The 27,959-nt window shown below is 33.8% G+C and overlaps 15 protein-coding genes across 15 annotated transcripts; 9 read left to right on the forward strand and 6 right to left on the reverse strand.

Annotated features, from left to right (window-relative positions):
• Nucleotides 1-292: 292 nt before the first annotated feature.
• On the forward strand, nt 293-2,024 carry cyb5r1 (NADH-cytochrome b5 reductase; the record flags this gene model as incomplete). Its single annotated transcript, XM_004350514.1, has 4 exons — nt 293-393; nt 989-1,149; nt 1,223-1,764; nt 1,842-2,024. 4 exons carry the CDS (start codon nt 293-295, stop codon nt 2,022-2,024), a joined length of 987 nt encoding a protein of 328 aa, XP_004350565.1.
• Nucleotides 2,025-2,247: 223 nt separating this feature from the next.
• mrd1 (RNA-binding region RNP-1 domain-containing protein) lies at nt 2,248-4,942 on the forward strand (the record flags this gene model as incomplete). The annotated part of the gene is made up of 2 exons (XM_004350515.1): nt 2,248-2,357; nt 2,446-4,942. 2 exons carry the CDS (start codon nt 2,248-2,250, stop codon nt 4,940-4,942), a joined length of 2,607 nt encoding a protein of 868 aa, XP_004350566.1.
• Nucleotides 4,943-5,094: 152 nt separating this feature from the next.
• DFA_11620 (uncharacterized protein) lies at nt 5,095-6,690 on the forward strand (the record flags this gene model as incomplete). Its single annotated transcript, XM_004350516.1, has 1 exon — nt 5,095-6,690. The coding sequence occupies one exon, from the start codon at nt 5,095-5,097 to the stop codon at nt 6,688-6,690; it is 1,596 nt and encodes a 531-aa protein (XP_004350567.1).
• Nucleotides 6,691-6,755: 65 nt separating this feature from the next.
• bub3 (WD40 repeat-containing protein) lies at nt 6,756-8,281 on the reverse strand (the record flags this gene model as incomplete). The annotated part of the gene is made up of 5 exons (XM_004350517.1): nt 6,756-6,828; nt 6,908-7,087; nt 7,171-7,808; nt 7,884-7,962; nt 8,223-8,281. 5 exons carry the CDS (start codon nt 8,279-8,281, stop codon nt 6,756-6,758), a joined length of 1,029 nt encoding a protein of 342 aa, XP_004350568.1.
• A 272-nt stretch (nt 8,282-8,553) lies between these two features.
• Nucleotides 8,554-8,802, reverse strand: DFA_11622 (uncharacterized protein; the record flags this gene model as incomplete). Its single annotated transcript, XM_004350518.1, has 2 exons — nt 8,554-8,714; nt 8,793-8,802. The coding sequence occupies 2 exons, from the start codon at nt 8,800-8,802 to the stop codon at nt 8,554-8,556; spliced, it is 171 nt and encodes a 56-aa protein (XP_004350569.1).
• A 257-nt stretch (nt 8,803-9,059) lies between these two features.
• DFA_11623 (uncharacterized protein) lies at nt 9,060-9,460 on the reverse strand (the record flags this gene model as incomplete). The annotated part of the gene is made up of 2 exons (XM_004350519.1): nt 9,060-9,207; nt 9,321-9,460. The coding sequence occupies 2 exons, from the start codon at nt 9,458-9,460 to the stop codon at nt 9,060-9,062; spliced, it is 288 nt and encodes a 95-aa protein (XP_004350570.1).
• Nucleotides 9,461-10,225: 765 nt separating this feature from the next.
• DFA_11624 (uncharacterized protein) lies at nt 10,226-10,549 on the reverse strand (the record flags this gene model as incomplete). Its single annotated transcript, XM_004350520.1, has 2 exons — nt 10,226-10,350; nt 10,435-10,549. 2 exons carry the CDS (start codon nt 10,547-10,549, stop codon nt 10,226-10,228), a joined length of 240 nt encoding a protein of 79 aa, XP_004350571.1.
• Nucleotides 10,550-11,958: 1,409 nt separating this feature from the next.
• DFA_11625 (uncharacterized protein) lies at nt 11,959-12,438 on the forward strand (the record flags this gene model as incomplete). The annotated part of the gene is made up of 1 exon (XM_004350521.1): nt 11,959-12,438. The coding sequence occupies one exon, from the start codon at nt 11,959-11,961 to the stop codon at nt 12,436-12,438; it is 480 nt and encodes a 159-aa protein (XP_004350572.1).
• A 227-nt stretch (nt 12,439-12,665) lies between these two features.
• Nucleotides 12,666-14,890, reverse strand: fut10 (glycosyltransferase; the record flags this gene model as incomplete). The annotated part of the gene is made up of 5 exons (XM_004350522.1): nt 12,666-12,922; nt 13,004-13,149; nt 13,219-13,872; nt 13,964-14,570; nt 14,677-14,890. 5 exons carry the CDS (start codon nt 14,888-14,890, stop codon nt 12,666-12,668), a joined length of 1,878 nt encoding a protein of 625 aa, XP_004350573.1.
• A 687-nt stretch (nt 14,891-15,577) lies between these two features.
• omt5 (O-methyltransferase family 3 protein) lies at nt 15,578-18,123 on the forward strand (the record flags this gene model as incomplete). Its single annotated transcript, XM_004350523.1, has 6 exons — nt 15,578-16,029; nt 16,849-17,003; nt 17,129-17,156; nt 17,400-17,624; nt 17,701-17,888; nt 17,993-18,123. The coding sequence occupies 6 exons, from the start codon at nt 15,578-15,580 to the stop codon at nt 18,121-18,123; spliced, it is 1,179 nt and encodes a 392-aa protein (XP_004350574.1).
• Nucleotides 18,124-18,321: 198 nt separating this feature from the next.
• rpc19 (putative RNA polymerase III subunit) lies at nt 18,322-18,886 on the reverse strand (the record flags this gene model as incomplete). The annotated part of the gene is made up of 4 exons (XM_004350524.1): nt 18,322-18,419; nt 18,489-18,565; nt 18,639-18,727; nt 18,839-18,886. 4 exons carry the CDS (start codon nt 18,884-18,886, stop codon nt 18,322-18,324), a joined length of 312 nt encoding a protein of 103 aa, XP_004350575.1.
• A 224-nt stretch (nt 18,887-19,110) lies between these two features.
• DFA_11629 (uncharacterized protein) lies at nt 19,111-20,057 on the forward strand (the record flags this gene model as incomplete). Its single annotated transcript, XM_004350525.1, has 3 exons — nt 19,111-19,642; nt 19,737-19,965; nt 20,015-20,057. The coding sequence occupies 3 exons, from the start codon at nt 19,111-19,113 to the stop codon at nt 20,055-20,057; spliced, it is 804 nt and encodes a 267-aa protein (XP_004350576.1).
• A 641-nt stretch (nt 20,058-20,698) lies between these two features.
• Nucleotides 20,699-20,894, forward strand: DFA_11630 (uncharacterized protein; the record flags this gene model as incomplete). Its single annotated transcript, XM_004350526.1, has 2 exons — nt 20,699-20,744; nt 20,773-20,894. The coding sequence occupies 2 exons, from the start codon at nt 20,699-20,701 to the stop codon at nt 20,892-20,894; spliced, it is 168 nt and encodes a 55-aa protein (XP_004350577.1).
• A 207-nt stretch (nt 20,895-21,101) lies between these two features.
• DFA_11631 (actin) lies at nt 21,102-22,316 on the forward strand (the record flags this gene model as incomplete). The annotated part of the gene is made up of 2 exons (XM_004350527.1): nt 21,102-21,119; nt 21,207-22,316. The coding sequence occupies 2 exons, from the start codon at nt 21,102-21,104 to the stop codon at nt 22,314-22,316; spliced, it is 1,128 nt and encodes a 375-aa protein (XP_004350578.1).
• A 682-nt stretch (nt 22,317-22,998) lies between these two features.
• DFA_11632 (uncharacterized protein) lies at nt 22,999-27,858 on the forward strand (the record flags this gene model as incomplete). Its single annotated transcript, XM_004350528.1, has 3 exons — nt 22,999-23,950; nt 24,032-24,246; nt 24,328-27,858. The coding sequence occupies 3 exons, from the start codon at nt 22,999-23,001 to the stop codon at nt 27,856-27,858; spliced, it is 4,698 nt and encodes a 1,565-aa protein (XP_004350579.1).
• Between the last annotated feature and the right edge of the window lie 101 nt (nt 27,859-27,959).

Raw genomic sequence — 27,959 nt, forward strand, 5'->3', positions numbered from 1 at the left:
AATAACTAAAGATCAACTGGTTACATCTAAAAAGAGGGAGGGGGAGTGGTTTCAAAAATTTATAAATAATAATATTTTCATTGCAAAACGTAATTATTATTATACTTGGGATAAAAATTAATAATAGTTAGTTGTCATCATCATCATTATTATTTCTGTCAAGGTAGAGATAGATAGATAGAGTGAAGAGATAATAAATAGGGGGAGATAGTATACAATACAATACAACACAACAAATCAATTCAATACAATATTAATATTAATATTAAACAAGACGAATCAACTTAAATTTATGAATACACCGCCACCATTTCCCTCGAAACAATTAATTGCAAGGTCATACAAAGTATTTGCTGAACCTTTTGTTCTTGCAAGACTCGATCCAACTTTGAGGTGAGTAAAAAAAAAAAACTATTAATAATAATATTTTTTGATTATAAAGACAAAAGGGAATTGATTAAATTCCCTAACATGTTTCCATCAATTGTGATTAGTCACAATGTAAACGTAGTAATAATTCGGTCAAAGACCGATCTGTTGAAAAGATCTATGTTATTCTCACAATTTTTTTCACAGTTTCAGGTTGTTTGTTCGACCTTTTTTTTTTGTTTGCCTTTGAAGATATTCACATGTATCAGTCGACTCTTTGATTACTTTTTTATATTATTATATAATTATTCACTAGTATTATTAGTACTATTTTCGATAGTTGTATAACTTTTATAGTAGTATGTATAGTCAAAGAGGAGGCAGACAGAGTAGAGAGGGCTACAATTGACAAGCAGAAGATCAAATTTGATATCTTCTCGTGGAATGATTCTTTGAAGAAATGAGTGAGAATTATATACACTCGCGCGCGTGGAAGCATAGAAGCCTTCTGTCAACACAAACAACACAGTACAGTCATCAAAACCAATCATACTAATTACGTCACTTTAATACAATTGTGTATCCTTATCTTCTATCTCTTCTATCTGATTATAAATAGAATTGCACAAAGACTCTACAAGATGTTTACCGAATTATTTAGTATGAATGCAGAGGCAAAGATTGGTTTGTTTGTAGCTGCCGTTGCTGCCCTTTTAGGTGTCAAGTTTTTATTTGCCAACAATACTTCTGTTCCATCTGAATCCAAGAAGGAATCAAAGCGTATGTTAAAATTAATGCAATATATATATATATATATATAGAATACTTATTTGTTTTTTATTTATCTATTTAGCTGCATTGGATGCAAAGGAATATAAAAAGTTTAAGCTCCAAAAAAAGATCATTGTTAACCATAACACTCGTATCTTTAGATTCGAGCTTCCAAACGCAACTGATCGTCTTGGTCTCCCAATTGGACAACACATTTCTCTCCGTGCCACCGTCAATGGCAAGGAAGTCTACCGTCCATACACCCCAATCTCGTCGGACGACGATCTTGGATACTTTGACCTTTTGATCAAGGTCTATGAAAAGGGACAAATGACCACCTTTGTCGACAACCTCTTTGTCGGTGACTCGATCGATGTCAAGGGTCCAAAGGGTCTCTTTAACTACAAGCCAAACATGTTTAAGCATATTGGTATGTTGGCCGGTGGTACTGGTATCACTCCAATGCTCCAAGTCATCAAGGCTATCGTATCCAACCCAGAAGACAAGACCAAGGTTTCTTTGGTATTTGGTAACATCACCGAAGAAGATATCCTCCTCAAAAAGGAATTGGATCAAGTCTCTGAAAATTATCCAAATATTTCAATTTATTATGTTTTGAATAATGTAAGTAGTGAGATGAATTAATTAAGTTAATTTATTAGTATCAAAAATATTAATCATCTTTATCCTCTTTTATTTAGCCACCACAAAAGGGATGGACTCAAGGAGTTGGTTTCATTTCTCAAGACATTATCCAACAACAATTGCCAGCACCAAGCGAAGGTGTCAAGGTTTGTTTGTGTGGTCCAACTGTCATGAACAAGGCTATGACCGGTCACTTATTAGCTCTTAACTTTAAAGAAGAAGATATTTTCACTTTCTAAAATAATAAATAAATATATATAATAAATATAAATATTTTTTAAAACCATGTTTTGTGTAGAAATAATTATTTAAAAATTTCAAAAAAATCGTCAAACAAAACGAACGAAAGTTTGATAGGGATTACTGCAATATTTATATTATACCCATTATTTGTTTGTTTCAATCTATTTCTATTCTAGTATCAATTTATATTTAAAGAAAGAGAAAGAGAGAAGGAAGGAAATGTCAAGAATTTGTATCAAGGGGTTACCCAAACATGTAGATGAAAATAAATTAAGACATCATTTCTCTAAATTTGGTACAGTTACCGATTGTAAAATTGCAAGAACACAGTATGTAAATAGAATAGAAATAGATAGAGAGAGAGAAACCAGGTTGACTAATAGATATGTTTGTTTATTTGTTATTACTTTCTTTTAGAGATGGAAGATCACGTTTATTTGGATTCATAGGGTTTTCTTCAGATGAACATGCAGAGAAATCGTTAATGTATAATGGATCTTATTTCCATACTTCAAAGATTGTTGTAGAGATGGCATTCTCTAAAGATGATTCTAAAGATGTACATAGAGCATGGAGTAAATATACACAAGGAAGTTCTGCAAACAATCGTATAATCACTCGTGAAAAGGAAGAAGAGGCTAAAAAGAATGCTGAAAAGGGTGTTGCTGCTGTCGATGCCAAAGATCTAAAGAGAAAGTCAAGAGATGCCGAAGAAGATGATCAAGAGTTTAGGGAATTCATGGGTATCATGAAACCAAGAGTAAATAACAATCTTTGGACAAATATGGATGATGGTGTTGTCACTGGTGAAGGTTATATTGGAACTAAAAAGATAAAGACTGAAGATGGTGGAAGTAAAGATGCTAAACTTGATGACAATGATGAAGATGATGAATTATATGATGATATGCCAATGAATGATGAAGATGATGAAGATGATGAAGATGAAGAAGAAGAAGAAGATAACAAACCAATTAAAAAACTTGTAAACGATAGTAAATCAAAAGAGTTGACAAATAGTTCTGCTCTTTCAGATTTGGATTGGTTAAAATCAAAGGTTTCAACCAAAATTGAACAAGATGATGATGAAGATGAAGAAGAAGTAGAAGAAGTGGAAGAACAAGAAGATGAAGAGGAACAAGAGGAACAAGAGGAAGAAGAAGAAGAAGAGAAACCCCAACAAAAAGAAAAAGAATTAAATGAAAAGGATAAAAAGAAAGAAGCAATAATGAGAACATTTACAACGGATAGAGAGATTGAAGATATTGGAGAATCTGGTAGATTGTTTATTAGAAATTTGTCATATACAACAACTGAAGATGATATCAAGAAGTTTTTCGAAGCACATGGAAAACTATCAGAGGTTTATATCCCCATTGACAGAGACTCTAAAAAGAGTAAGGGTATTGCATTTGTCTTGTTTATGATCCCTGAACAAGCGATGCGTGCCGCCAACGATTTGGATGGAAAGACATTGCAAGGACGTATCATCCATATCCTCGCCGCAAAGAATGCCCCTTCCAAAGAGGTACAACTCAACAAGGACGGTGAAAAGACAAGTAGCTTCAAACAACAAAAAGAGAGAGAACTCAAGACTGCAGCTGGCGATGCATACAATTGGAACTCGTTGTTTATGAGATCAGACGCAATCATTGGGTCGTTGGCCGAACGTTATAAATTGTCGCATGGACAAGTCATCGATCCAAACAGCTCGGATTTGGCAGTCAGAATGACATTGATGGAAACACATATCATCAATGAAACCAAAAAGTTTTTGCAAGAGGAAGGTGTTGTCATTGAGAAGATTGGTGGCAAGGGAATCGATAGAAGCAACTCGATTATTTTGGTCAAGAATATTCCACACAAGACTACTATTGGTGAGTTGGAAGAGATGTTTGGACGGTACGGAGAGTTGGCACGTGTCATCTTGCCTCCCGCCCGTACCATGGCTCTCGTCGAGTTTTACCATGTCAACGAGGCAAAGGCCTCTTTTAGAGGACTGGCCTACTCCAAATTCCACACAGTCCCATTGTTTTTAGAATGGGCTCCAGTTGGCGTATTCAAAACTGCCGCTCCCACCAAAGAACAAATCAAACAAAAACAAGAAAAAGAAACTGAACAATTGGAAAAGATTAAAGTTGAAAATGAATCAACATCATCAACCAGTGCAACAACAACAACAACAACTACAACAGCTATCGCAGAACAAGTGGATCCAAGTAAATCATTTTATGTTTATATTAAGAATATATCTTTTGACACTACAGATGATATGCTCAAAGAACGTTTCAAAAAGATTAGAGATTTTATGACTGTCAATATTTCAACTAGAATGGATCCAATCAGAGGAAAGTTGTCATGTGGTTTTGGGTTTGCTCAATTCTCTACTAAACACGGTGCCTATGAATGCATCAAAAAGTGGAATGGAGCACTTGTCGACGGACACGAACTTTCCATTAAATTGTCAACCAGCAATGCTGCCACCGGTACCGATGGTAAAGCCAGCAACAGTGCCAACAGTGCATCCAACAAGAGAGAGGACAGACTCAAGGACGAAGAGAGCAAGAGACACGACAAGGGATTCGTATCGACTAAAATCTCAATCAAGAATATTGCTTTTGAATGTAAACCAATTGAAATCAGAAAGTTGTTTACTACGTATGGCGAGCTCAAGTCTGTTCGTCTCCCATCAAAGCCAACTGGAGGTCATCGTGGTTTTGGTTTTGTAGAGTATCTCACTGAACAAGAGGCCAAGAATGCCATGGAAGCACTCCAAAACTCTCATCTTTACGGTCGTCATCTTATCCTTTCCTTTGCCGAAGAGGACAAGAATATCGAACAATTACGTGAAAAGGCTTCTGTCGATTATTCAAAGGCTTCCGGTACAAATAGATCAAAGAATAGATTTAATTAAATCAAAATAATAAATATATATTAATGAATTTTCAAAAAACTACAAAGTTAAATACCACTCGACTCACTCTTTTCGTCAGTTCAATTCTTTGTTATATTTTTAGTCGTTTACTCAATTCTTTATATCTATCTATATATATATTAATAATAATAATGAATCAAGATGATAATAAAACAACAAATTTAACAAATAGTAATAGTAATAATAATGGTAGTAATATAAGCTTTTCATTTGGTTTAAATAGTAATAATAATTCAAGAGCCAAAGAATTGTTAGAAAACAATAAAAAGAGAAAAGAGGCAGAGAGTAATACCAATTACTTGACGTCGATAGAGGGTACCAAGATCACTTCAATCATAAGCGATGAACCAACTCAAAAAGGTCCAAAGATTATACCAATCGATTTGCAAAGAGGAGGCAATGTAAATAATAAGAATATATCAACAACTACAACAACAAATGTAACAGAACAAAAGATTACTTCAATCATTCAAGAAAAGGAAGATGATAAACAAGTGGTTTCAAAAAAGTTAAAGAAAGAGAATCAACAAGAGGAAACGACTACCTCTACTAGTTCCACTACCTCTTCTACCGCTACTACTACTATAACTAAACCAACTGAAACTGATTCATTCAATCCAACTCAAACTGGTTTACAAGTTAGAAAGAAAAAAGAAACAATGGATATTGATAAAGAATCACAGACAATGCGACCATTGATTGATAAATTGGATGGATTAGATGGTTATAACAACGATGAAGATAAATTTAAATTTGATCTATCGACACGACCTGACGAGGCGAATCAAGATGACTATGAAGAGACACCAATTGACATTTTTGGTAAAGCAATGTTGATGGGTATGGGTTGGAAACCAGGTCAAGGTATTGGTCTCACCAACAAGGGTGTTGTCGAACCAGTTCAATTCTTGAAACGTGCCGGTAGATTGGGATTGGGTGCTCAACCATCCGACGTTGCAAACAAAGAAAAGAAATATATGACTGCACCCAAAGGAGAGGATGGCAAGGTAAGACACACTGTTGGTCTCAGTGAAAAGCTTGTACCACTCAAATTTGGTCTACAACCTGGTGATCGAGTATTGGTTATTTCAGGACCACATGAAGGTCTCAATGCAACTGTAGAATCATTGGCTCAATCTGATAGAATTGTCATTAGATTTAAATCTGATGAATTGGCTGCTGTTGATAAATGTGATTTACAAATATTAGAAAAGAATAATAATAGTAATCATAATAGTAAAGCGTCATCCTCTTCATCTTCATCTTCATCAACTTATTCACAATCTAATTCAAAATCCTATTCTTCGTCTTCATCTTCATCATCTTCATCAAATTCATCATCAGATGAACCAATGTGGATTAGATCAAGTTTGGTTGTAAAAATTATTAGCAAGAGTTTGGGAGATGGAAGATATTATAACAAAAAGGCGACAATTGTGGATATTATAGGTGACAAGTTATGTATAGTAGAGTTGGATAATGGAAAGGTGGTAGATAATGTGAAACAAAGAATGTTGGAGACTGCAATTCCCAGAGCATCGGGGTCAACAGTTATTATTGTCTCTGGAAAGCACAAAAGTAGAGTTGGAACTTTGGTTGAAAGAAGATCAGGCTCCAAAAAAGAGACTGCAATTGTTCAATTAATAGGTGACCTTTCAGTTTTGGAGTTTGATTTAGATGATATATGTCAATATGTAGGAAATAAAGATATTGAATTAATGTCATGATCAAATGAATTAATACATAAATAACACGACAATGCATAGTTTGGTACTTTTTTTTTTTTATACATCTATTTTGCTGGTTTCTCAAAAGGTTTAATCTTATCATTAACAACATGAATATATATTTGATCATTTGGATGACTATAAAAGTAGAAAAAAGGTTAATATAATGTAACAGAGAATTGATCTTCTTTTTTCTTTTTTTTTTCTTTTAACATACTCCTTTTCACCTTCTTCATAAGTATAAGATGATGCAACAGCCAATTGAGTACCATCAGAATTGAAAGCCATAGTTGAAATACTTGTTGGATAATGTCTTAAATGATACAATCTCTTTCTATTTTGACCATCCCAGAAATAAACATTACCATCACAACCACCAGTTGCAAATGTACCATATCTAATAAAAAAAGAAGGAGAAAAAAGAATGTCAATCATCATTTGACCTAATCTATATCTATTCTATTTTCTATTGATACAAACATTGGATGAAAAGCTATTGAATTTACAGGATAAACAACATCGACACTGTTTTCAGTTGCACGATGACACTTGAAAGCATATTTTTTAGCTTGTTGAACCTTTGGATCGAAATATTCCATACCGATTCTGCCTTCGACACTTGCCAATGCGTATCCACTACCATCGATAAATGTTCTGATGCAACGTGTTTGGTATTTGATTGATGATTCTCTCTTTTGGAATGGTGTGTCCATTTGACGTGTATCAAAGATGGTTACCATCTTGTCGGCAGTGCCTACAACCAACATGTTGGTGACTGATGCATATGCCATGCTAAATACTTGTGCTTCGACGCTGTGACTCGAAACTTGTTGATTGTTGTTTGAACGTGTATCCCAAACTCTGACGGTGGTATCCCAACTGCCACTATACAAACATCCACCCTCTGCATTGTATATGACAGACTTTGCTCCTTTATCGTGGGCACCAACAACTCGCTCTGATGATGCTCCGACCGTAGGATCAAAGCTTTTAATCTTTCCATCAATATCACCACTATATACTCTATTTCTTTCAGGATAACATGCATCCAATACTGCACATTCATGACTGTATTGCCATTTATATGAATTGTTTGTTGTATCATAACATCTTACTGTCTAGATACAGAGAGAAATGATTAGTATGAGTGAGTTGTTACAACTCGTCATTAAAGATCTACAACGAATACTTACAGTATCCCAACTAGACGCTAATAATAGATTTGATGAAGGACAATAATTGAGTGATGTTACACCATCGGATGGTGGTAATCTTAATTCATATGAATCTCCCATTCAACTATATAATATATATATATATAAACTACTAATGTCTTAAATACAAATTAAATTTACTTTCAACAATGAACTTTTGTATCTTTGAATGTTCCCTCCTTTTTTTGTTTTATTTTTTTATTTTTTTTATACTCTTCTTTACTTTCATATTTGTTTCATCAAATTTTAGTCAATCATTAGTAATCGACTCTTACACTTTTTCACGCGAATGGTAGGATACTTTGACAGTAGATTTACAAAGCCATCATAAAAGTATGTTGTTGAAGAAAATCTATTTTAGATGAGACACATGCCATGTATTCTACAAATTCATTTATCCTTTATACAAAAAAAACTAAAAGAAGAATGAGTTAATGTACCAAGGATAATACTCTAATCAATTCAATTTAAAAGAGTCACAAATGTTTGTATTAATCAATAAGAAGAAGTAATCCTTAAGAGCATATTAATGGAACATAGAATAAAAAGTAGGAAAACCATTCATTTTAAATTATGGTTTTCTTTTTTTATTTATATTAAAACTTATAGATATGTGAATAGGGAGAGATTGTGGAATATTGGAATTGGTTTAATTAAATGATCTGGTACTCTTTGGAGCGCCAAAAATATCATTCTTTCCAGCAGAAATTCTGTTAATTGATTGTGAAGATTGGGAATTCATTTGATTAAATGTTCCATTTGACATTTCCTTGGTTTGGAAAGATACTTTGTTTAAATTGGTAAGAGCAGCTAAAAAAAAAGAAAAAAAAAATAAGAAAATTAAAAGGTTAGTATATATTATTTTAAAATATTACATTGAAAACATACTAAAAAGCATTTTTTAAAAGAGATAAGTGAATATAATTGATATATTTAAAAGAGAATATTTAAATATTGATATTTGTTTGTTTGGTTTGATATCCAAATGGATTCAAAAAGCGGAGGATTTATAGAAAAGATTCATGACGTTTCTTGATAGATTGTCGAGCGTCTATTTAACCTTTGACGCCATATATGGTAAACAAAGTTTGAAATTCTTGGATATCAGTGTCCAATTACCATATTTGAAAACGTTCCTATTCAAATATCACCAAATTAAATCTCACCATCGACACCACTAGAAGGATGGATTAATGTACGGTCCGAAATTACAGGGGTCGATTCCGATCGTAACGCCTCACAAATCACCCTTGTCCAGAATAAGAAAACAATGAAACCAATTATTGAGTACCAACTCGTCGACCTACAAATTAATTAATTATCCTAGGATTATTAAGTACAAACAAGCAAAGGTGGTGGTGGTGGTAAAGATGGTAGAGGTAGTGGTGTTGTCATTTGATCAACAAGTCATTTTACCAACCAGCATAACCAACATAATTGGTAGACAACCTCGAGGACAACGGAGCATAGTAGGCAAAAGGGGGTATACCATCGTCATCGCCCTCATCGTTTCGATCTACACTTTTTTTTTCAACAACATTGAAACCACCACCCATCTTTATGAATTCGTTTAAAGGTGTGTATTGTTTGTTTGTTGACACCTTAAACTTTTAAAAGACATCCAACACCACCAATGTTGTTGATACAATTGTTTTGAATCGGTCTGGTCTCTCTATCGTTCAACACATATATAACCAAACAACGTCGACGATAATCGAGGTAGATAAGAGAGGTAGATATGAGAGAATTGAAAACATCTGATGAATAAACAATTTGTACCTAGCTAGCTCCCGATATCACATTACTTGAGAATGCATGGGTGTGTGTGGTTAGTGGTGTTTTAAATCTCTTCAAAGATTTACAGATAGTAACACCAGATAGAGACCATCGAGAATGGATTCTTCCATGGCACGTCAGTCACCTAAAAAGTAAGAGGAAGAGGATGATGATGAATCAGATCGATATAAAGATCCAAAGATTTAGATCCTATCTTGTCTGTCTATCCACCTCCTAGACATCTCCTATTCATTCTATGTATGGTAAGATACTTGATTGAGTTGTTTTCCATTAATGTCAATGTGTGATCGATCTATTGTATTTCCAACCCTATGTGATTAGATTGTTATCACATTAAAAACAATCTTGTTGTTATCATAATTTCAAACCATTGCACATTGATTATTGTTGATGTGTGTGTGTGTTTTTGGTTTATTGCTTTGTATTGATTATTATTATTACAATGGGGATACAATAAATAAATATTTAATACTGTTCTTTCTGTTTAGAGATAAGTAGCTTGTTATTGTTGTTGTTGTTGTTTTTTAGAGTAAAATGACATCTACATTGTCGTGAACACGTTGGAGTAAGATTTCACCGTCATAAGTGAGGATCTTTCTCTTCTTGGCAGCCTTTAAGGTTCCAACTAAAGCTTCAAAAGTGTTTGCGACTTTAATATATAATATAATATATAAATGTATATTAGTAAATTTGAAGAATCATCAAATCATTGATTACTAAACACATGTCTTACCTTCATCATCGTTGAAGAGGACACCGTATTTAACAGATACCTTTCCGTTGGCACCCTTGGTTCCTAATCTGTTGATGGCATCAACAAGCAACTTTACTTCGTGATCTACGTCCATTTTAAATAATAATACTAATAATAATAATGAAGAAACTAATACAAGCAACAATGAAAAATGATCATCACCACCTGGGTTGGGACTGAGATTTTTTCCCCTATTTCAAGAATAATTATTTAAATTAATTTATTATCAATTAATTTGGATCAAGATCAAGAAAGTAACTATAATATCTTTAATCACCTAGGTTTTATTCAATATATATTATCTCTCCTTCTCTATAATGTTGAAATTTCTACATATATATATCATAAATATTTTTGGAAATTTAAAAAGAATATAGAACATGTTGAAAAGAAGAAGAAGAGGAAGATGGAAGTAGGAGTAGGGGGTAATTACCAATGATATTTTTATTGTTTGTAATCTAGAGATTTCAATTGGAATATCAAAACATATCAATCAAAATTAGAGATAAAAATTAAATGTGTGGTGGTGAACGACATTGACCACAAATTAATATACATACATCTATCTCCACACTCCTCTTTTATCTATATTTGATTGGGTGTAATTTGTTATAGTGATATTTATCACCCCCATTGTATTTTTCATTTCTGGTATCACCACTACCATTGTCAATATGATCATCGCATCCAGTCCATCCATCAATCGTTCGATCCATGATATTGTTGTTCAGTAACATGTAGTTTTAAAAATATCTGAGATAATATATATTATGTGTTGTACCATCAACAAACGTTAGTTTGTTCGTACGTCCACACATAAATTGATTATAGGAATATACAAATATAACACCTTGCTAGTTGTTGTTGGAGGAGGAGGAGGTTACATTGATTTAAATTTCCGATTGTCTCCTTCCATAAATGTATTAAAAAATTGGTGGTATTTTGAATTGAATGAGAGTATATTATCTAGAGAGTATCCCGGATTGCTGCGAAATGAGAAGAAGGGGAGGACATCCCGATATAGTTGGATGGATGTCCAACGATTGATTATTCAATGTCAGTAGTGATATTTGTGTAAAGTCTGAATAAAATTAAAAATACTAATTTAAATGATGTTTGATGTTGACATGTGTAGTCATCATGAATGATGACTATGACTCTTATAGCAATACCAATGATTATCCTACCCATATTAGGGATACTTCGTATGGTAAGTAAGGTAGGAAAGGTAACATCACATCGATCTAACCCACGACAAATGTACCATTCCCAAATAGTCTGTCTCTCCTAATTACGGGTCGTTGCGCCATCAAAGTTGATCTGAAACTCTAGAGAGAGATTCAAAGTTGGTTGGAAAAAAAAAAGATATAAATAGATGTTTCCCAATCCTTGTTTTCAAATCATCAAATCTATTTTCTTTTATAATATTATAAATAATTAATAGTTTCCTATATAATATAATAATCAATCAATCATAACAATATTTAAATATTTTTAAAAAAAATGAAATCAATTTTAATTTTACTTGCTTGTCTCATTGTATGTGTATTTGGTACAAATTACAATGCACCATGTGGATCTGGAACTTGTGGAGATCACCAGACATGTCTCAACTACCAAGACCACCCATACTGTGTAATCAATGATGATTGTAAGATGGTTGCAGTTGCACAATACAAGAATGGAACATGGTGCGAAGGCGATGGAAAGGAATTCTCCAAGTACGATGTCTACATTTACAACTATGGTAACCAAGTCGTCAAGAATGTCTACATTGACACTGACTGTACCCTCAAGTTCCGTAACTTTAATGCTGCCGACTGCTCTGGCTCCTTCTGGAACGTCAACTTTGATTCTCACCATGGTGTCTTTACTCTTCCAGCCTACAGCACTGGTATCGCTCCAAAGGATGCTCACTACTTTGGTTATATCATCGAAGGTCGTCAATCACCAAATCTCAAGATTCGTCGTGTTGATTTCTAAATCTAATCAAACATCAACCAGCCACTCTTTATAGTCTTATTTTTGGCTATCCTTTTTCCAAAAAAAAAACAAACCAAAAAATCATTTATATTTTCTCCTAATAGATGATTTAAATATTAAATTGTATATATCTCTCCCAATCCTTTTTTAAAAAATAAATAAATAATAAATAATTTGTTTTCTTAAAAATTAAAATATTCTTTTCCTTCCTTTACCTCTTTTTATTATTAATCAGACCAATTACAACATCTTAAATCTAAATCTCTAAGTGCTGATTCTTCAGATTCGGCAACTGGATCTACAAGATCAATTCTATTTGATGAATAATCTTCAACTGGTGTTGCAATATTATTAAATGTCATATAAAGAGATAATCCATCTTCATTACCTCTATATTTCTTATACATTGACTTTCTAATTTCTCTTTCATCCAATTCTTTTGTCCATATAACTATATCATCCATCTTTCCAAAAAATGATTCTTCTACAATTAAATAAAAAAATTGATTAATCAAGTGCCCCCCCCCTTTTTTTGTCAGAGAATATAAATGTTTTTAGAACATACGTTGATCACAACCAATTTCCATATTATCCAATTTAAAAAAAGTATTTTGTGAAGCTACTTGAGTTGTATCCAAATTACCATGAATATATAATTTTGTTTCTTCCATATGATCATTTATTTGTTTTACAGTAATACCTATATGTCTCCTAAAATAAAATAATAAATAATAAATAAAAATGTATAAAATAATATTATTTCTATCTCTATATATTTACCATAAACCATATTTTAAAGGAGTTTCACTAATAATACAATCATTATGTACACAAAATGATAAAAACATATTATTTGGTTGAAAAGCTTGTTGTTGTTGATCTTGTTGTTGCTGAGAGGAACGAGAAGATATTGGGCCATCATGTTGTTTGTGAATGGCAATATATGAATCATTTCCAATTTTAAAAACTTTTCTTGCACCAGTTGATTCAATATTGATCCAAGCTGTAAAAGCAAAATTACCTTCAACCTGTTTGGGAGAAACTGGTAATAGACGAATACATGTTTTTCGATTGACGACAAGGTTTCTTGTTGAATGAGCAACCCATTCAGGTTCACCAAAGACAAATCGATGTCCTTGTAGTTGGGCAGATGTTACATTGGCTTGCATATCTTTTAGTTTGTGTAGGTATTTACAAAGTGCACAATCACCAGAATAAAATACACATCGATCGTATTTATCTATAAAGTGTGCTGGTAGAGGAAGCTTTTTCCATTCAAAATATTTTTGGTACTCTGTTTCATTGTTCATCAAATAATTGATGTAATCACAAAGATGTTTGGGTGATTTAAAATCTGATGTTTTGATTATACTATTTTGTGGTACAAATTCATCAATATTTGGTGCTCCCATATAAATTGGTAATGTTCCACTCCTAAAAAACAAAATACAATATAAATAATAAATAAATAATACTCTAATATATATATATATATATATATATATATCCTTATTCTTTTACTTACAATAGAGCAGTAAAAACCTTTTCAGAAATATAATCAGTTAAATTATTATTTTCAAAGGCAAGAGAGAAACGATAACGACCAAAGATATGAACCTTTCTATTCATTGCACGTCCAAGGTCATTCCAAACAGGACCTGGATTATCATCTGGTGGAAGATCCATATTGTGCATACAAGATCCCAAACAATGAATGGGAGTGTATTTCATCATCTCTTGAATATAGATATTACGGAACACTGCACCACCAGCACCACAATTGACAGCTAAAAAGGCAGCGGCCGGTACCTTTTGTAGAAATGGCATTGGTGGATTGAGAAAGTTATTGATTGAACCATTTGCAAGTTGACCCCAACTACACGCAAACGTTGTAGGGACTTGACAATTTTGTCTAAATGTCATATTCAAATCCATCGACCACATAAACGTAGGTTCATCCATAAATGGAAAGTAGTCTTCGTGTTCATAACCAAAATGAATAAATGTCTGGCCAACTTCTTTGGGTGGTAGTTTGGGTAATTTATCGGGTTTCAAGTATTCATGTCCATAAATACTCATTGGTTGTGCTTCAAACATAATTGCATCAACTTCTGCTGCTCTATTTTTATCTCCTAAACAAACAAAAAAAAAAAAAGATAAAGAATAGAATATTAATATATATATTAATATATGTTGATCAATTATTGTTTGTTGTTGATGCTATCTATAAAATGTTACCTGTAAAAAAACAATTAACAGGACATTGATCTTTAGTAAATTCTTGACCAAGATAGTTGGGTAGAGTATACTTTGAGGCACCTAGTCCACACCAACTAAATCCGCACCAAAACAATACAGTCATATCACATTGTACTACTTGATCTGATAAGAGTACAATGAAAACAACTAATATTACGATTATTATTGATGATTGATTGATGATCGTCATCATTTTACTTTTAAAGAGATGTGATAAAAGTAGATCGTATCTCTCTCTTTAAATTTACAAATAATATAATATATATATAAAGTTATCTATCTATTATTATTATGTGATCAATGAATGTTGTAGGATGCAGACTTCTGCAGAGGTATGGATTTGATGAGAAGAACCACACACCTTTGAATTTAATTGTGATTGCCACATTCACCCCCCCACCTATTAGGTATTACCACACACCAACAGAGCAAAGGGAAAGAGAAAGAGGTACACAAGACATGTCTATCTATAACAAACATTTTGCAGTTAGTTAAAAGTATTCACTGAGCTTGACCGATACGATCGATGATCACTCACTTATTTCTTCTTATGATCGACACACGTCTTTCTTGGCAACCAATTGATGATTGATGGTAAAGGAGGAGGAGGAGGATGAAGTGGTGCAACCGTACCACTACGAACTACCACGATTATTACTATCTTGGGTCCCGCGGAATTTGATAATGAATTAATATATTAATTCGTTATCAAATATAATATTAAGTTAATCTCTATTATTAAATTCCGCGAACTACCAAAATTAAAATAATTATCCCTCCCTCATTCAATATTAGTTTCGAAACACACATATTGTATTGTATCGTATACACACCAACATGTTATCGTTTGTTGTTCATGTCGATACTAATTGAACTTAATATGGTTCAATCCCAACAACAACAACAGACAGAAAATAACGATCAGTGTAAAAAGAGATCAGCAAATCAAGAAGAACCAACCATCATCATTGACAATGATAATAACAATACACAACAACAACAACAACAACAACAAAGTAGAGATGATCTACTACCCGTTCATCAATTAAAGAAACAAAGAAATAATAATAATACTGTACACAATAATACTAATACAACTAAAAAGAGTAAATCTCAAAAGAATTCTACTACTTCTTCTTCTTCATTCAGTAAACACAATAATATACCAGATTACCCTGCTTCTTTTCCACCTCCACCAACTACTATAGTAGTAAATAATAATGATAATGTAAATAGAATATTAAAAGAATCAGTTATTAAAATGAATGTAAAGATTAGACAGATCAATGAAATGAGATACCGAGATCATAAAGCACCTGCTCCAATCTTAAAGTCTATAGAAGGTATTGGTAATTACCCTGGACTACAATCATCTCCACTTCCTAAATGCACAGCCAACATTGGAGAGACTCCTCTCTTTTTTCCAAACTTGTCACAATTTAATCAGTATGGCTCGGATCAATATTAATATTTCCCTAAATATTGACTAATTAATTAATATTTCTCTCTCTCTTTAAGGTTATCATTAAATACAATATCATCGCTATCAAGATACTATAACGAGAATTTTAACATTGTTGAGAGTGATACATTAGATATCCAACAAAACAAACTTTTACATTGGACTTTTAAATGTCCATAAACCAACCAACAACAAATCAAACCAAATAAAAGACAACTTAAAGGACTGTGACTAGTCTGGTCTTTTGTCTAAAGATTACGTGTGATTTATAATTAGTCGGTGTAATAATAACAAGCAAACAACAATCGATTAGTTGGAAACAGTCATTCAAATCTAACCCACCAAACTAATGCCAATATCTTTACCTTTTTTTTTTTTTTTGTCCAATACCAAGTACTTGGTACTTTTTGATTTCATACTATTGTCAGTCCCACACCACATATATCTGACATTACATTCATTACTTGTTGTACAAGGTTATTTATATCTATTGTTGAAATTTCTTTCCGGTCATTCTGTCAGACCTGCGTCATCGATCCGTTGTCCACCATTCCGAAAAAGAACATTCCGTCACTTCACCAATATTAATTTGATTTTTATTGATTTTTACAAAAGACAAGCTATTTAAATTGCAAGTTCTATTTTGTTTAAACCATCATCATCTTCATTTTACACTATTCTATACTCAGATACTCTCTACTCTACTCTACTCTACTACTTTATCTCAAAATGAATCTTCCAGAAAAATACGACGCTACCAAGACCAACATTACCAGTCAACTCTACAAGTACTTGATTGACCAATCAGTAAAGTTGGTTCCAGCCCAAAAGGAATTGGTTGAATGTATGTATTCCACATCAATATCATTTGATATGTTATGTTTTTAATCATACATCTCAAAAGACCAAAAATCACACCTATTAATTGATGGTTTGTCTCTTGTCTATTATTACTATTACTGCTACTAGTCACTCAAACTCATTCAAAGAACATGATGTATGTCCACCCTCACCAGATTAGATAGATAATCGATTGAAAAGAAATGAGGAACATTCCTTTGTTTCAATCTATTATCAGTATTCCTTTCCATTTGTCTATATATCTATATCTATCTATCTATCTATCTATCTTTCTATCTATTTGTGTTTGTGTTTTTGATAGACCATCAATTGGATTCAAGATTTTTTTTTTTTATATATCTATCATTCAAAGTACTAATATAATATATGATTGAAATAGGTTGAGTTCACTCGATCAATGTAGTTTCTTCCAATTCTTGATGAAGATTTTAAATGCCAAGACCACCATTGACGTTGGAGTCTTTACCGGTTACTCTTCATTAAGTGTTGCACTCGCTCTTCCAAAGGATGGAAAAGTATATGCTTTGGATGTTTCTACTGAGTTTACGGACCTTGCTCTTCCATACTGGGAAAAGGCTGGTGTAAGAGAAAAGATTGAATTAATGTATGTTATATAACAAAAAGAAAGATTTATAAAAGAAAAAAAAGGAAATTAACAATTTTGTTGTTATGATTATTAGTATTGCTCCAGCTGCCGAATCACTTCAAAAGTTACTTGATCAAGGAAAGGCTGGTACTATTGATTTCATCTTTATCGATGCCGACAAGCCAGGATATGATGTCTACTATGAATTGGGTCTCAAACTTATTCGTAATGGTGGTATCATTGCTTTTGATAATGTTCTTCAAGATGGTCGTGTTTTAGATGGTATGTAATCACATTAACAAAAATGATATGAAATGATTTGAACTAACTTGAATGATAATGATTTCTTTCTTTCTTTCTTTCTCTCTTTCTCTCTCTCTCTCTAGAGGAACAACTCAAGACCAATGAAAATGTTGCTGCCATCAACAAGTTGAATGCCAAACTCTTCAAAGATGATAGAGTCATCATTTCCATGCTACCTGTTGCTGATGGTCTAACTTTGGTTACCAAGAAATAAATAATCATACTAATAGTAATATTACACCACCCATTGTCCATATAATTAATTAATCACCAACATATATATATAATGTCCAAAAACCAAACTAAATAAATGGTTCCAAATATATATCAATCCAAACCAACATTGTACAATGACCAATCCAATTCTTTTAGTTTCTAATAATATTATTTTGTTGTAGTTGTTGATTTATTTTTAGTTGACAGCATCATTAAAAGTTTCTAAAATATGTTTACCAATATCTTTGATATCATTTAAACCTGTTAAAATTGCGTCTTGTGCTGATGTTTCTCCTATTAAAAGAAGGTGTTAGAAGAATATCTATTCTTTCTTTTAGATTGTTTGTTGATCGATGTATTTACCCTTTGTTTGAATACGTAAATTGAGTTTATTATCTGATGGATGTGGAATACTGTAACCTGAGAAATCAACCTTTGGACTAAAAAAGAATAAGTATGGTTTGTTAGTATTAGGTATTGGTTGGTTGTTTCAAAGCAGCTAGGGATTCCTACTTTTTCATTAAAACATAATGTAAAGAGTTACCAATAGTGTGATCTTCTTCAGTCATAATAAAAGTAGCACAATCTCTTCTTTCTGATACCTGTTTTTAGTAAGTAGTAAGTAGTGGGTGGGTAAGATATGACTGTTTGTAAGTAAACTTAATCTTTGTCTTGTTTTGAGTTGTCTCTGTGCACTTCTGTTTGATACATACAACTTCGATTTTATTGCCTCCTAAAACTGGGATATTGACTGATGCCATTGTATATGTATGTATGTATGTATGTATGAGAATTAGTAATATATATTACAGAGATAAATCGAAAGATAAATAAAACGAAAATGAAAGCGATGAAAACTAATTCTACTACGGACTCGTTTTCGTCTGATCAAATTCCTTGTCGAGTATTTTAATTAATCTTGATGACCTTTCACTAAAAAAGATAAATTGTTGTCCTTTTTCAATACATACATATATAATATACAATGTCAGACAATAATCATTCTACATCTATATCTGAAAACAATAACAGTAGCAGTAGTAGTGATAATAACAACAATGTAGATTCAATTTTAAAAGATATTATTCTTTCTTCACCAACAACAACAACAACATCAACAACATCAAACATTGATACTACTACACACATTGATGACCCAATTACAACATTATCATCACCATCATCTTCTTCTTCATCTAATCAATACAATACAACAACAACAATAGATTATAATAATAATAATAATAATAATGACAAATTACAACAACAAGAAGAACAAATAGAGAAATTAAATATAGAAGAAAGATTCAACAATTTAAGCAAAGTTGAAGTATTTCACAATGGAGATGAAGTCATCTTTATACCTAGAAACACGTTTGAGGCCAGTGCATCCGATGCAAAGTTTCAACTATCACGTAACGATATGATCACCAAAGGTGAATCATTTGCCTTTTTAACAGAGTTGCCAAGCAACCTATCATGTACACCATTTTTAAAATCATTCTTTTCTTGTTATAGTATGTAAACATGATGAATAAAAGATAAACAATATTATTGGATTAATAATACTAATACAACAACAATCGAATCGATACCCTATCAATGTTTTAGCACCAGTTGGATTTTTACGTAATTACTATCGATATGGAGGCAATCATTGTGATGCAGAGGCACAAAACTTTAGAGATTGTACATTATTATCAATGACATTTCCAAACAATAGACCCCAGAAATTTGAAAAGATACTCAAAGAGAGAGAAGATATAGCCGATAAATTCTATCAGGATCATGTTTGGAAGAGAAGATCGGCCACCAACCCCAATTGGAAATCATTATTTTGGTTATAATGATGTTTTGGAAAATGATTTAAATAATATTAATATTACTAGTCAACAACAACAACAACAACAAACAAATACAGACTCTAATTAAATCTGGTGGTCGACCCCACAATATTAATATATGAATGATAAATATTTATTATGAGTTGGTCTGTCTGAACAACAATTTAAAGAACTTGAAAAAAAAAAGATAATAGATCGGAAAAATATCAAACTCTAGGTATCGATGTTCGAAACCACGTAGTCTATGGACAAACCCTAGAGTCTGATATTTCCATACTTATTTACTTTTTATACCAATTTGACAACTACTCATTAATGCGTTGGTCGTGCAATCAATTTAAGGATGTACCAACAACCCTTCATGTGTTTGGTTTAAATCAGGTATACATTGCTATCGACATATCAAATGGAGATGTCCTTGCTAATAATTCAATACCTTTGGCCTCTGACATGGAATTGAGTGCTCTTATTCTACCATCAATCGTGGTGATAACTTTTTGTTCTTTGGAGGTATTACTACTGATCAAGGTCGATCATTTACTCCAACCATTTTGTCATATAATGCTCGGGTATGTTATCTTTTCCATTTATTCTCTTTATCATTTCTTTTTAATGAATATCTTATTTAATTAAATTTAATTAATTAAATTCATTAAATAGTAACCATAAAGATAATATTTTATTTGAACAGTCTTTAAAAGAAATTGAGATTTAGCTCAGAACCTATGAATGAGTGAGCAATATCATGAATTCCTACCTAGACCATCACATTCAAGTAATCACCAATAAATTAACCTTTATAGTCACTATGGTTTATCTACTATATTCCACCATCCGTACCCTCGATTTAGCTCATACCAGTCCATTAAATCAATCATGGTCAATAATTCCTTCTGTTTTCAAAGACTCTCCACCCACCGTCTGATTTGAGGTTGGCTGTTTTATCACAAAATAAATTTTGTATTCAATTCCATGGCTTTTCAGTGAAACCTCTAACCCAAGCCATCCAACAAAAAAAAAAAAAAAGAATTTACACGGGGAAAGATCTGCCGAGAGAGACAGCAATAAAAGGAGGCGCTTTACATTCATTCAATTCAGTTTATTCCACAAATAATATATATATAATACAATCATGTCTGACAACGTTCAAGTATGTAAACTCATAAATAAATAAAATATAATCCATCTATTATCTATTTCTCAGGCGAATAAATATCTTTTTCTCAACTCTACTTAGGCTTTAGTTATCGATAACGGTTCTGGTATGTGCAAGGCCGGTTTTGCTGGTGATGATGCACCACGTGCTGTCTTCCCATCCATCGTCGGTCGTCCAAGACACACTGGTGTCATGGTCGGTATGGGTCAAAAGGATTCATACGTTGGTGATGAAGCCCAATCCAAGAGAGGTATCCTCACCTTGAAGTACCCAATTGAACACGGTATCGTTACCAACTGGGATGATATGGAGAAGATCTGGCATCCTACCTTCTACAATGAACTCCGTGTTGCTCCAGAGGAACACCCAGTTCTCCTCACTGAAGCCCCACTCAACCCAAAGGCCAACCGTGAAAAGATGACACAAATCATGTTCGAAACCTTCTACACCCCAGGCATGTACGTTGCCATTCAAGCTGTATTGTCACTCTATGCCTCTGGTCGTACCACCGGTATTGTCATGGACTCTGGTGATGGTGTCTCCCACACTGTTCCAATCTATGAAGGTTATGCTCTCCCACATGCTATCCTCCGTCTCGATCTTGCTGGTCGTGATCTTACTGACTACCTCATGAAGATCCTCACCGAACGTGGTTACTCTTTCACCACCACTGCCGAACGTGAAATCGTCCGTGATATCAAGGAAAAGCTCGCCTACGTTGCTCTTGATTTCGAATCAGAAATGCAAACTGCTGCCACCTCTTCACAACTCGAAAAGTCATACGAATTACCAGACGGTCAAGTCATTACCATTGGTAACGAACGTTTCCGTTGTCCAGAAGCCCTCTTCCAACCATCCTTCCTCGGTATGGAATCTGCTGGTATCCACGAAACCACCTACAACTCGATCATGAAGTGTGATGTTGATATCCGTAAGGATCTCTACGGTAACGTCGTCCTCTCTGGTGGAACTACCATGTTCCCAGGTATTGCTGACCGTATGAACAAGGAACTCACTGCCCTTGCTCCATCAACCATGAAGATCAAGATCATCGCCCCACCAGAGCGTAAGTACTCTGTCTGGATCGGTGGTTCCATCCTTGCCTCCCTCTCCACTTTCCAACAAATGTGGATCTCCAAGGAGGAATACGACGAGTCTGGTCCATCCATCGTCCACAGAAAGTGTTTCTAAGCATTTTAACCCAAACCCAAACTCATTTAATTTATATATGTTGTAAAATAATAATAAACTCACAATAAGAACCATACTAGCTGACGAGTAGATTTTATCCTCGTTTGTTAGATTTGTTCAAAATTAAAAAACCCCCAAAAAAATCAATATACATAGTAATTTTGTTTTTTTTTTTCTCTTCTAGATTCATTCTCCATCCATCTCTGCTCGCTGTCTCAATCCGTTCCTATCTGTCTCTTCTCTATCATCGATCATTTAAATATTACAGAAATAAAAGATCGTTATTATTTTCAAGAATACTCACAAACTTCCTCGATAAAAAATAAATTCTCCAAGCCAATCGAATTTGTTCCAATTGGAATTTCATCCAAAAACATGGTTTAGTTCATTTTTAGAAGCAAAACGTGCCAACGAACAATTATTGTGGTGTTTGAGAAGAATGCTCTTCTTTTTTTAATTTTTAAAAAATCGATCTGCAAAAAAAACCACATCCTCTCCACGATGATGTTTGGTCATAGGTCCCCACCCTGTCCACTTGTATCCCAAAAAACCATGTACTTCCCAACGAAACCCCCCTCTTTTGTTTTTGTTTTGTTTGTATCCTTGTTATTAACAAAAGAGGTATTAGAGAGTACTCTTTCTTCTTTCACTTTTAAAACTAACTATAAAGAGATAGATAGGAATGGAACCAAATAGTAATAATATTAATAATCAAACTAATACTAGTATTGATAATAGTAATAGTACCACCAATAGTAATAATAATAATAATAATAATATTGACCGTTCATTTAGTGATATAAGATCATATTGGCATTCAAAAATAATACCACAAAAGCCAGATGATCTTACTACATCATTGGCACCTTATAGAAAGGGTGGACCACGCTTTATATTAAAGGATAGTACTGTACCTGTCAAACCACCTCCACCTACAGATTACCCATCTGCTTTCTATAGTACTGTCTACAGTAGTAATAGTAATAGTAATAGTAATACTACCTCACCTTCTTCTTCTTCTTCTTCTTCTTCTAATAATAATAATAATATAAACTTGTTGGCAACACCACAAACACCAACAACAACTTCTATTCCTACTTTTCTAACTTCACCACCACAACAACAACAACAACAACAACCTCAAGTTCAACAAGACTCTACTACTAATAATAAATCATTTTATATTCCATCATCTGCAGAGTCTTTAGATAATCATAATAATACTACACAACATTCATTCTATCATCCATCATCATCATCATCTGTTTCTTCATCTATTGCACCATCAGCATCATCAACCACTTATACAATGTCATACAATCATACATTTAGCGATGTTTATTCAACAACGTCACCAACATCATCTTCATACATTGGAGGCAACGTACACAATATTGCAGCATCTGATGAATATTTTGGAGACAATATCTACACTGTAAATAATAAATACACAGCATCGAATAGTTATGGAGCCTATAGTTCAGGTTCATCAAACTCTTCCTATGATGCCAACCAAGTAAACTACCAAAATGAAAACCGTACTCAAGACCTTGGTTATTACGATGACTATGATGAACAACATTTATTCAATGTTTCTGCATTGGGTGATTCAACAAATGAATCTGAATATATTAGTATGTCATTAACAAAACAAACCAAATAATGAATGATCATCATAGACCAAAAGTTAACTAATCATTTCTTATTCTATCTAGATCGTAATTGGAATGATATATTCCAAACATTATTAGATTTACCATGTTCAGAAAAGAAATACAAATCATTGTCAAATATAGCAAGTGATTTTGTATATTGTGCAGATACATTTGGTAAAATCATCATCTCTGAATTACATCTTCCAATTGAATCAAAATCAATTAAACCATTAGATCTTGGAGGTGTAGGTGGTGGCCTTAAATATATTGTTTCAGTATGAAATTAAATTTAATATCTATTTATATTTAATATTTAATATTTATATTTATTAATTTTATTTCTCTTTTTTTTTTAGGATATAATATTTAAATTTGTAGTAGATACAGAATTATTACCAGGATTATGGATGTATGGACATGTAAAGAGATCAGATGAAAAGGCACAAAAATCTGCTAGTTTGGAGATCAAGGGTATTAATTTCTTGATGGAGAATGCAAGTGAATTGTTACGTTTTCCATTGATGGCTATCATTGATTATAGAGGTTACAGATTGTTGGCCATTGCACGTTTACCAATCAACAAGAATACAATTGTCTATGGATCACATGATGGCGGTGCTACTGTTCATGACAAGGATCCAGAGGTATCCAAAGAGATGGAACGTATTGCCAAGATTTTAAATCTTCGTGGACACAAGGTTGGTCGTCAAGGAGTCCACTTGTATGGTCCAGGTGATATTGAAATTCACAAGGGGTCAGATGGACGTTACTATATGATTGACTTTGCAAGATTGTTTGCCCCCGAGTTTAGTCCTATATTCAATGGTAAAAAGGAAGTTGGTAGAGAGATATTCTATGCAATGCTTAGACCAGAGTTGGTGGCCAAGTCTCCCAAACCACTTTCTTCAGATGCCTTTTCGGGATGGCAAACAAATGACCCAGAGGATGAGAGTATCAACCAAGATGTCATTGCCATCAGCGAGCATCTACACAAGGTTATCATCCCAGAGACCATCGCCATCATTGACACGAGTCTAAAGGTTGACGAAGCAATCGAACAAGATGCATTCAAGGTGCCCGATGACGGAGGTTGGAATTCCAAACCATTGGGTAAAGATGAACGTGTCACTTTGGATGATGAAGAATTGGCAAACTCTACTGCTTCATTGGATATTGGAAGTGAATGGACTGATACTAATCAACAAGAACGAGGTCAAAATACAGTACCGACACAAAAGACATCATCATCTTCATCAACATCAACATCAAGTCAAACACATGAAATTGAATTTGTAATTAATAGTTTAGGTTATACAAAGAATTCACCAGAACGTGATTATCGTCAACGTTCCAATGAAATCATCAAGCTTATCAACTTTATTCACTCACGTGGTATTAATCTTCGTTACCTTGGAGTTATTTGTCGTGGGTTGACCAATAGAAATGTACGTAATTTGTTCATGACTGAAGTGGTTGCACGTTGTTGGAAGCGTATCATTCGTTCACGTTGTCGTCTTAAAATGGATAGTTGCAAGATGGTTTCAGAGGGTCCTTACAAGCAAATCGTCGCCGATTGTTTCAACGTCATTCTCAATACCAATAGAACCAAGAATCGCGACTTTTGGACACTCAACAAACCAGGCTATTTCAAGTATATTGCAGTCCGTCTATTCCCTAGATGTCTGTCAGATAGTGACCGTATGCCAGAAGTTGACATTAGATCATTGATTGACTGTCGTTTGCTAGTATTACGTATCATCCAGATTCTCAATATCCGTATCAATAGTGAAGCATACAAGCAATTCCTCTCCAATCCCAACTATATCATCACATTTAACGATATTGAAGAGGTTGCATCTACTGTCAAATATCTTGGTATCGTCGACTATACCATTGGTACCGGTATGATGTATGAAACTGCCCGTATCAACAACTCGAGTCGTGTCCCACCACTTGAAGTTAACCGTTGGCTCGATCAAGCACAGGCCAAGCTACAAGCAGCTCTCCGTTCAATGCCAAAGAATCTGCGAAACATTGCTCGTCTTGCAACCAGCTACTTGTTGCGTGCCAACGTGTCGAGTGGTTACCTCGATGCCATCGAGCAACTCAAAACCGCTCTCCGTCTTTTGCGCCAGAGTGGTGGTAACGACCACGATATTATGGGTTTACGTGGCATGACACATGTCAAGTTGGCCACTTTCTACCTCTTTTATGCGCATAGTGGATCAAAGTTTATAAAGGAGCTTCGGGAAGCCAGCAATTCTCTCGAACAGTCACTCAAGCTCAACCCACTGGCACTCAGCGAGGTGGTTGTGCAGTCGCTCCCCATCTACACAGTCAACAATGCTTGCAATGCCTATATTGGAAAACCAGCACGTTCACTTTACAACGACACTAGACGTATCAATGAACTTTTCAGCATGGTCTATCTCTATGAAAAGGTCATCTCGCCATTGGATCATCCAACCCTCTATGCATATCTTCCCAAGGTGTTTGCACAGGTCAACCAAATCGTATACTTTACTCTGCCACACGCATTGTCAGGTATCATCAACTCGTCATTTGCTCCGTCCATCCTCAACGGTATCACCAACATTGACTTGCTTTCACTCAATGATATGGTCATCACTCCAACCATTGCTCGTTCAATCTTATCATTAAAGCGTTTGGAAACATTCAAATTGCAAAATGTTAAATTCCTTGATGGTGAGCAAGGTGAAACAGCAGCAGCAGCAGAACAAGTTTCAACATTTAATCAATTCTTTGGAAAATTATTGGCTGAAGGACATGGTATTACTTCTTTACATTTGGTCGATTCACCATCCATCAATGATAAGGCATTTGATGGTATTTATGAAGGATTCAATGGTGTAAAGGAAATAGAGTTTAATGGTACATCTTTGACTGATGCTACACTTGTCGCTATGGCACCCTATGCCAAGAAATTGGAAATTATATCATTGGTTGGAACTACATTTAGCGATGAAGGAGTTGCCACATTATTGGAAGCACCACGTCAAATCACTCAATTGATCATCAACACTCTGGACAAGAAGAAATCAAACATTGGAGAAAAGACAGCCAAGGCAATTGCCAAGAGTTCACTTGGTATGCGTCAAATCCAATTGAATCATGTCAATTTCAGTGCCGAAGAGATATCAGACATTATAAAGAGCGCTCAGGGTATTGAAAAGATTGATCTATCACATACAAACTCTAATCTCTTGACCATGGAAGGTTTGGAGTATCACGGCGCCGAACATCTCACCCATCTCAACCTCCACGACACTGGCGACATTGCAAATGTCGAAGATTTTGTAGAAATGTTGTGCAATATCCAGCCACGTCTAAAGTCACTCAAATTGCCACGATTCGTCTCTGAACCCTTTAACAACACGTGTGGATTGATTCAATTGGTACGCAGACTCACAGACCTTGAAGACATTCAATTCCCAGCAGGTTTCAACGTCATTGATTTCGTTCGTCAACTAGGAGAAAAATCAGAACGTGGAGACTTTGAAAGACCCCTTCACGAACTTCGGTCACTCGATGTCTCTGAATCATTCTTTGACAAGGACTCACTTCAAACGCTTATCGATCTCTCACCAAACCTTACCAACCTCGCATTGGCAGGTGGAAACTTTTGTGATAGTAACGGTAACATTATCATCCCCGATGATACATTGTTAATTCAATTTGGTCTATTATTGTTTAATCTCCACGAACTCGATTTCTCTCGTAACCAATTTGAAAGAAGAAACGTTGTATGTTTATTGTCTAGGTGTCCATCTGTACGTACAATGCATTTAAAGGACAATCCACTCATTACTCCAACTACCATTCAAGAACTTAGAAAAGATTATCCTCATATTCTATTTAATCATTAAAATAAATAAAAAATAAATAAATAAATAAATAATAAATAAATTTCTTTTGTAAAATTAATTAAAAACACATTTATATAATTGGTTGATTTATTAATTTATTT

This window comes from Cavenderia fasciculata (genome assembly GCF_000203815.1).
Source record: "Cavenderia fasciculata unplaced genomic scaffold Scf_EUAJFUG02HR96I-5, whole genome shotgun sequence".
NCBI classification, from domain to species: Eukaryota; Evosea; class Eumycetozoa; order Acytosteliales; family Cavenderiaceae; genus Cavenderia; species Cavenderia fasciculata.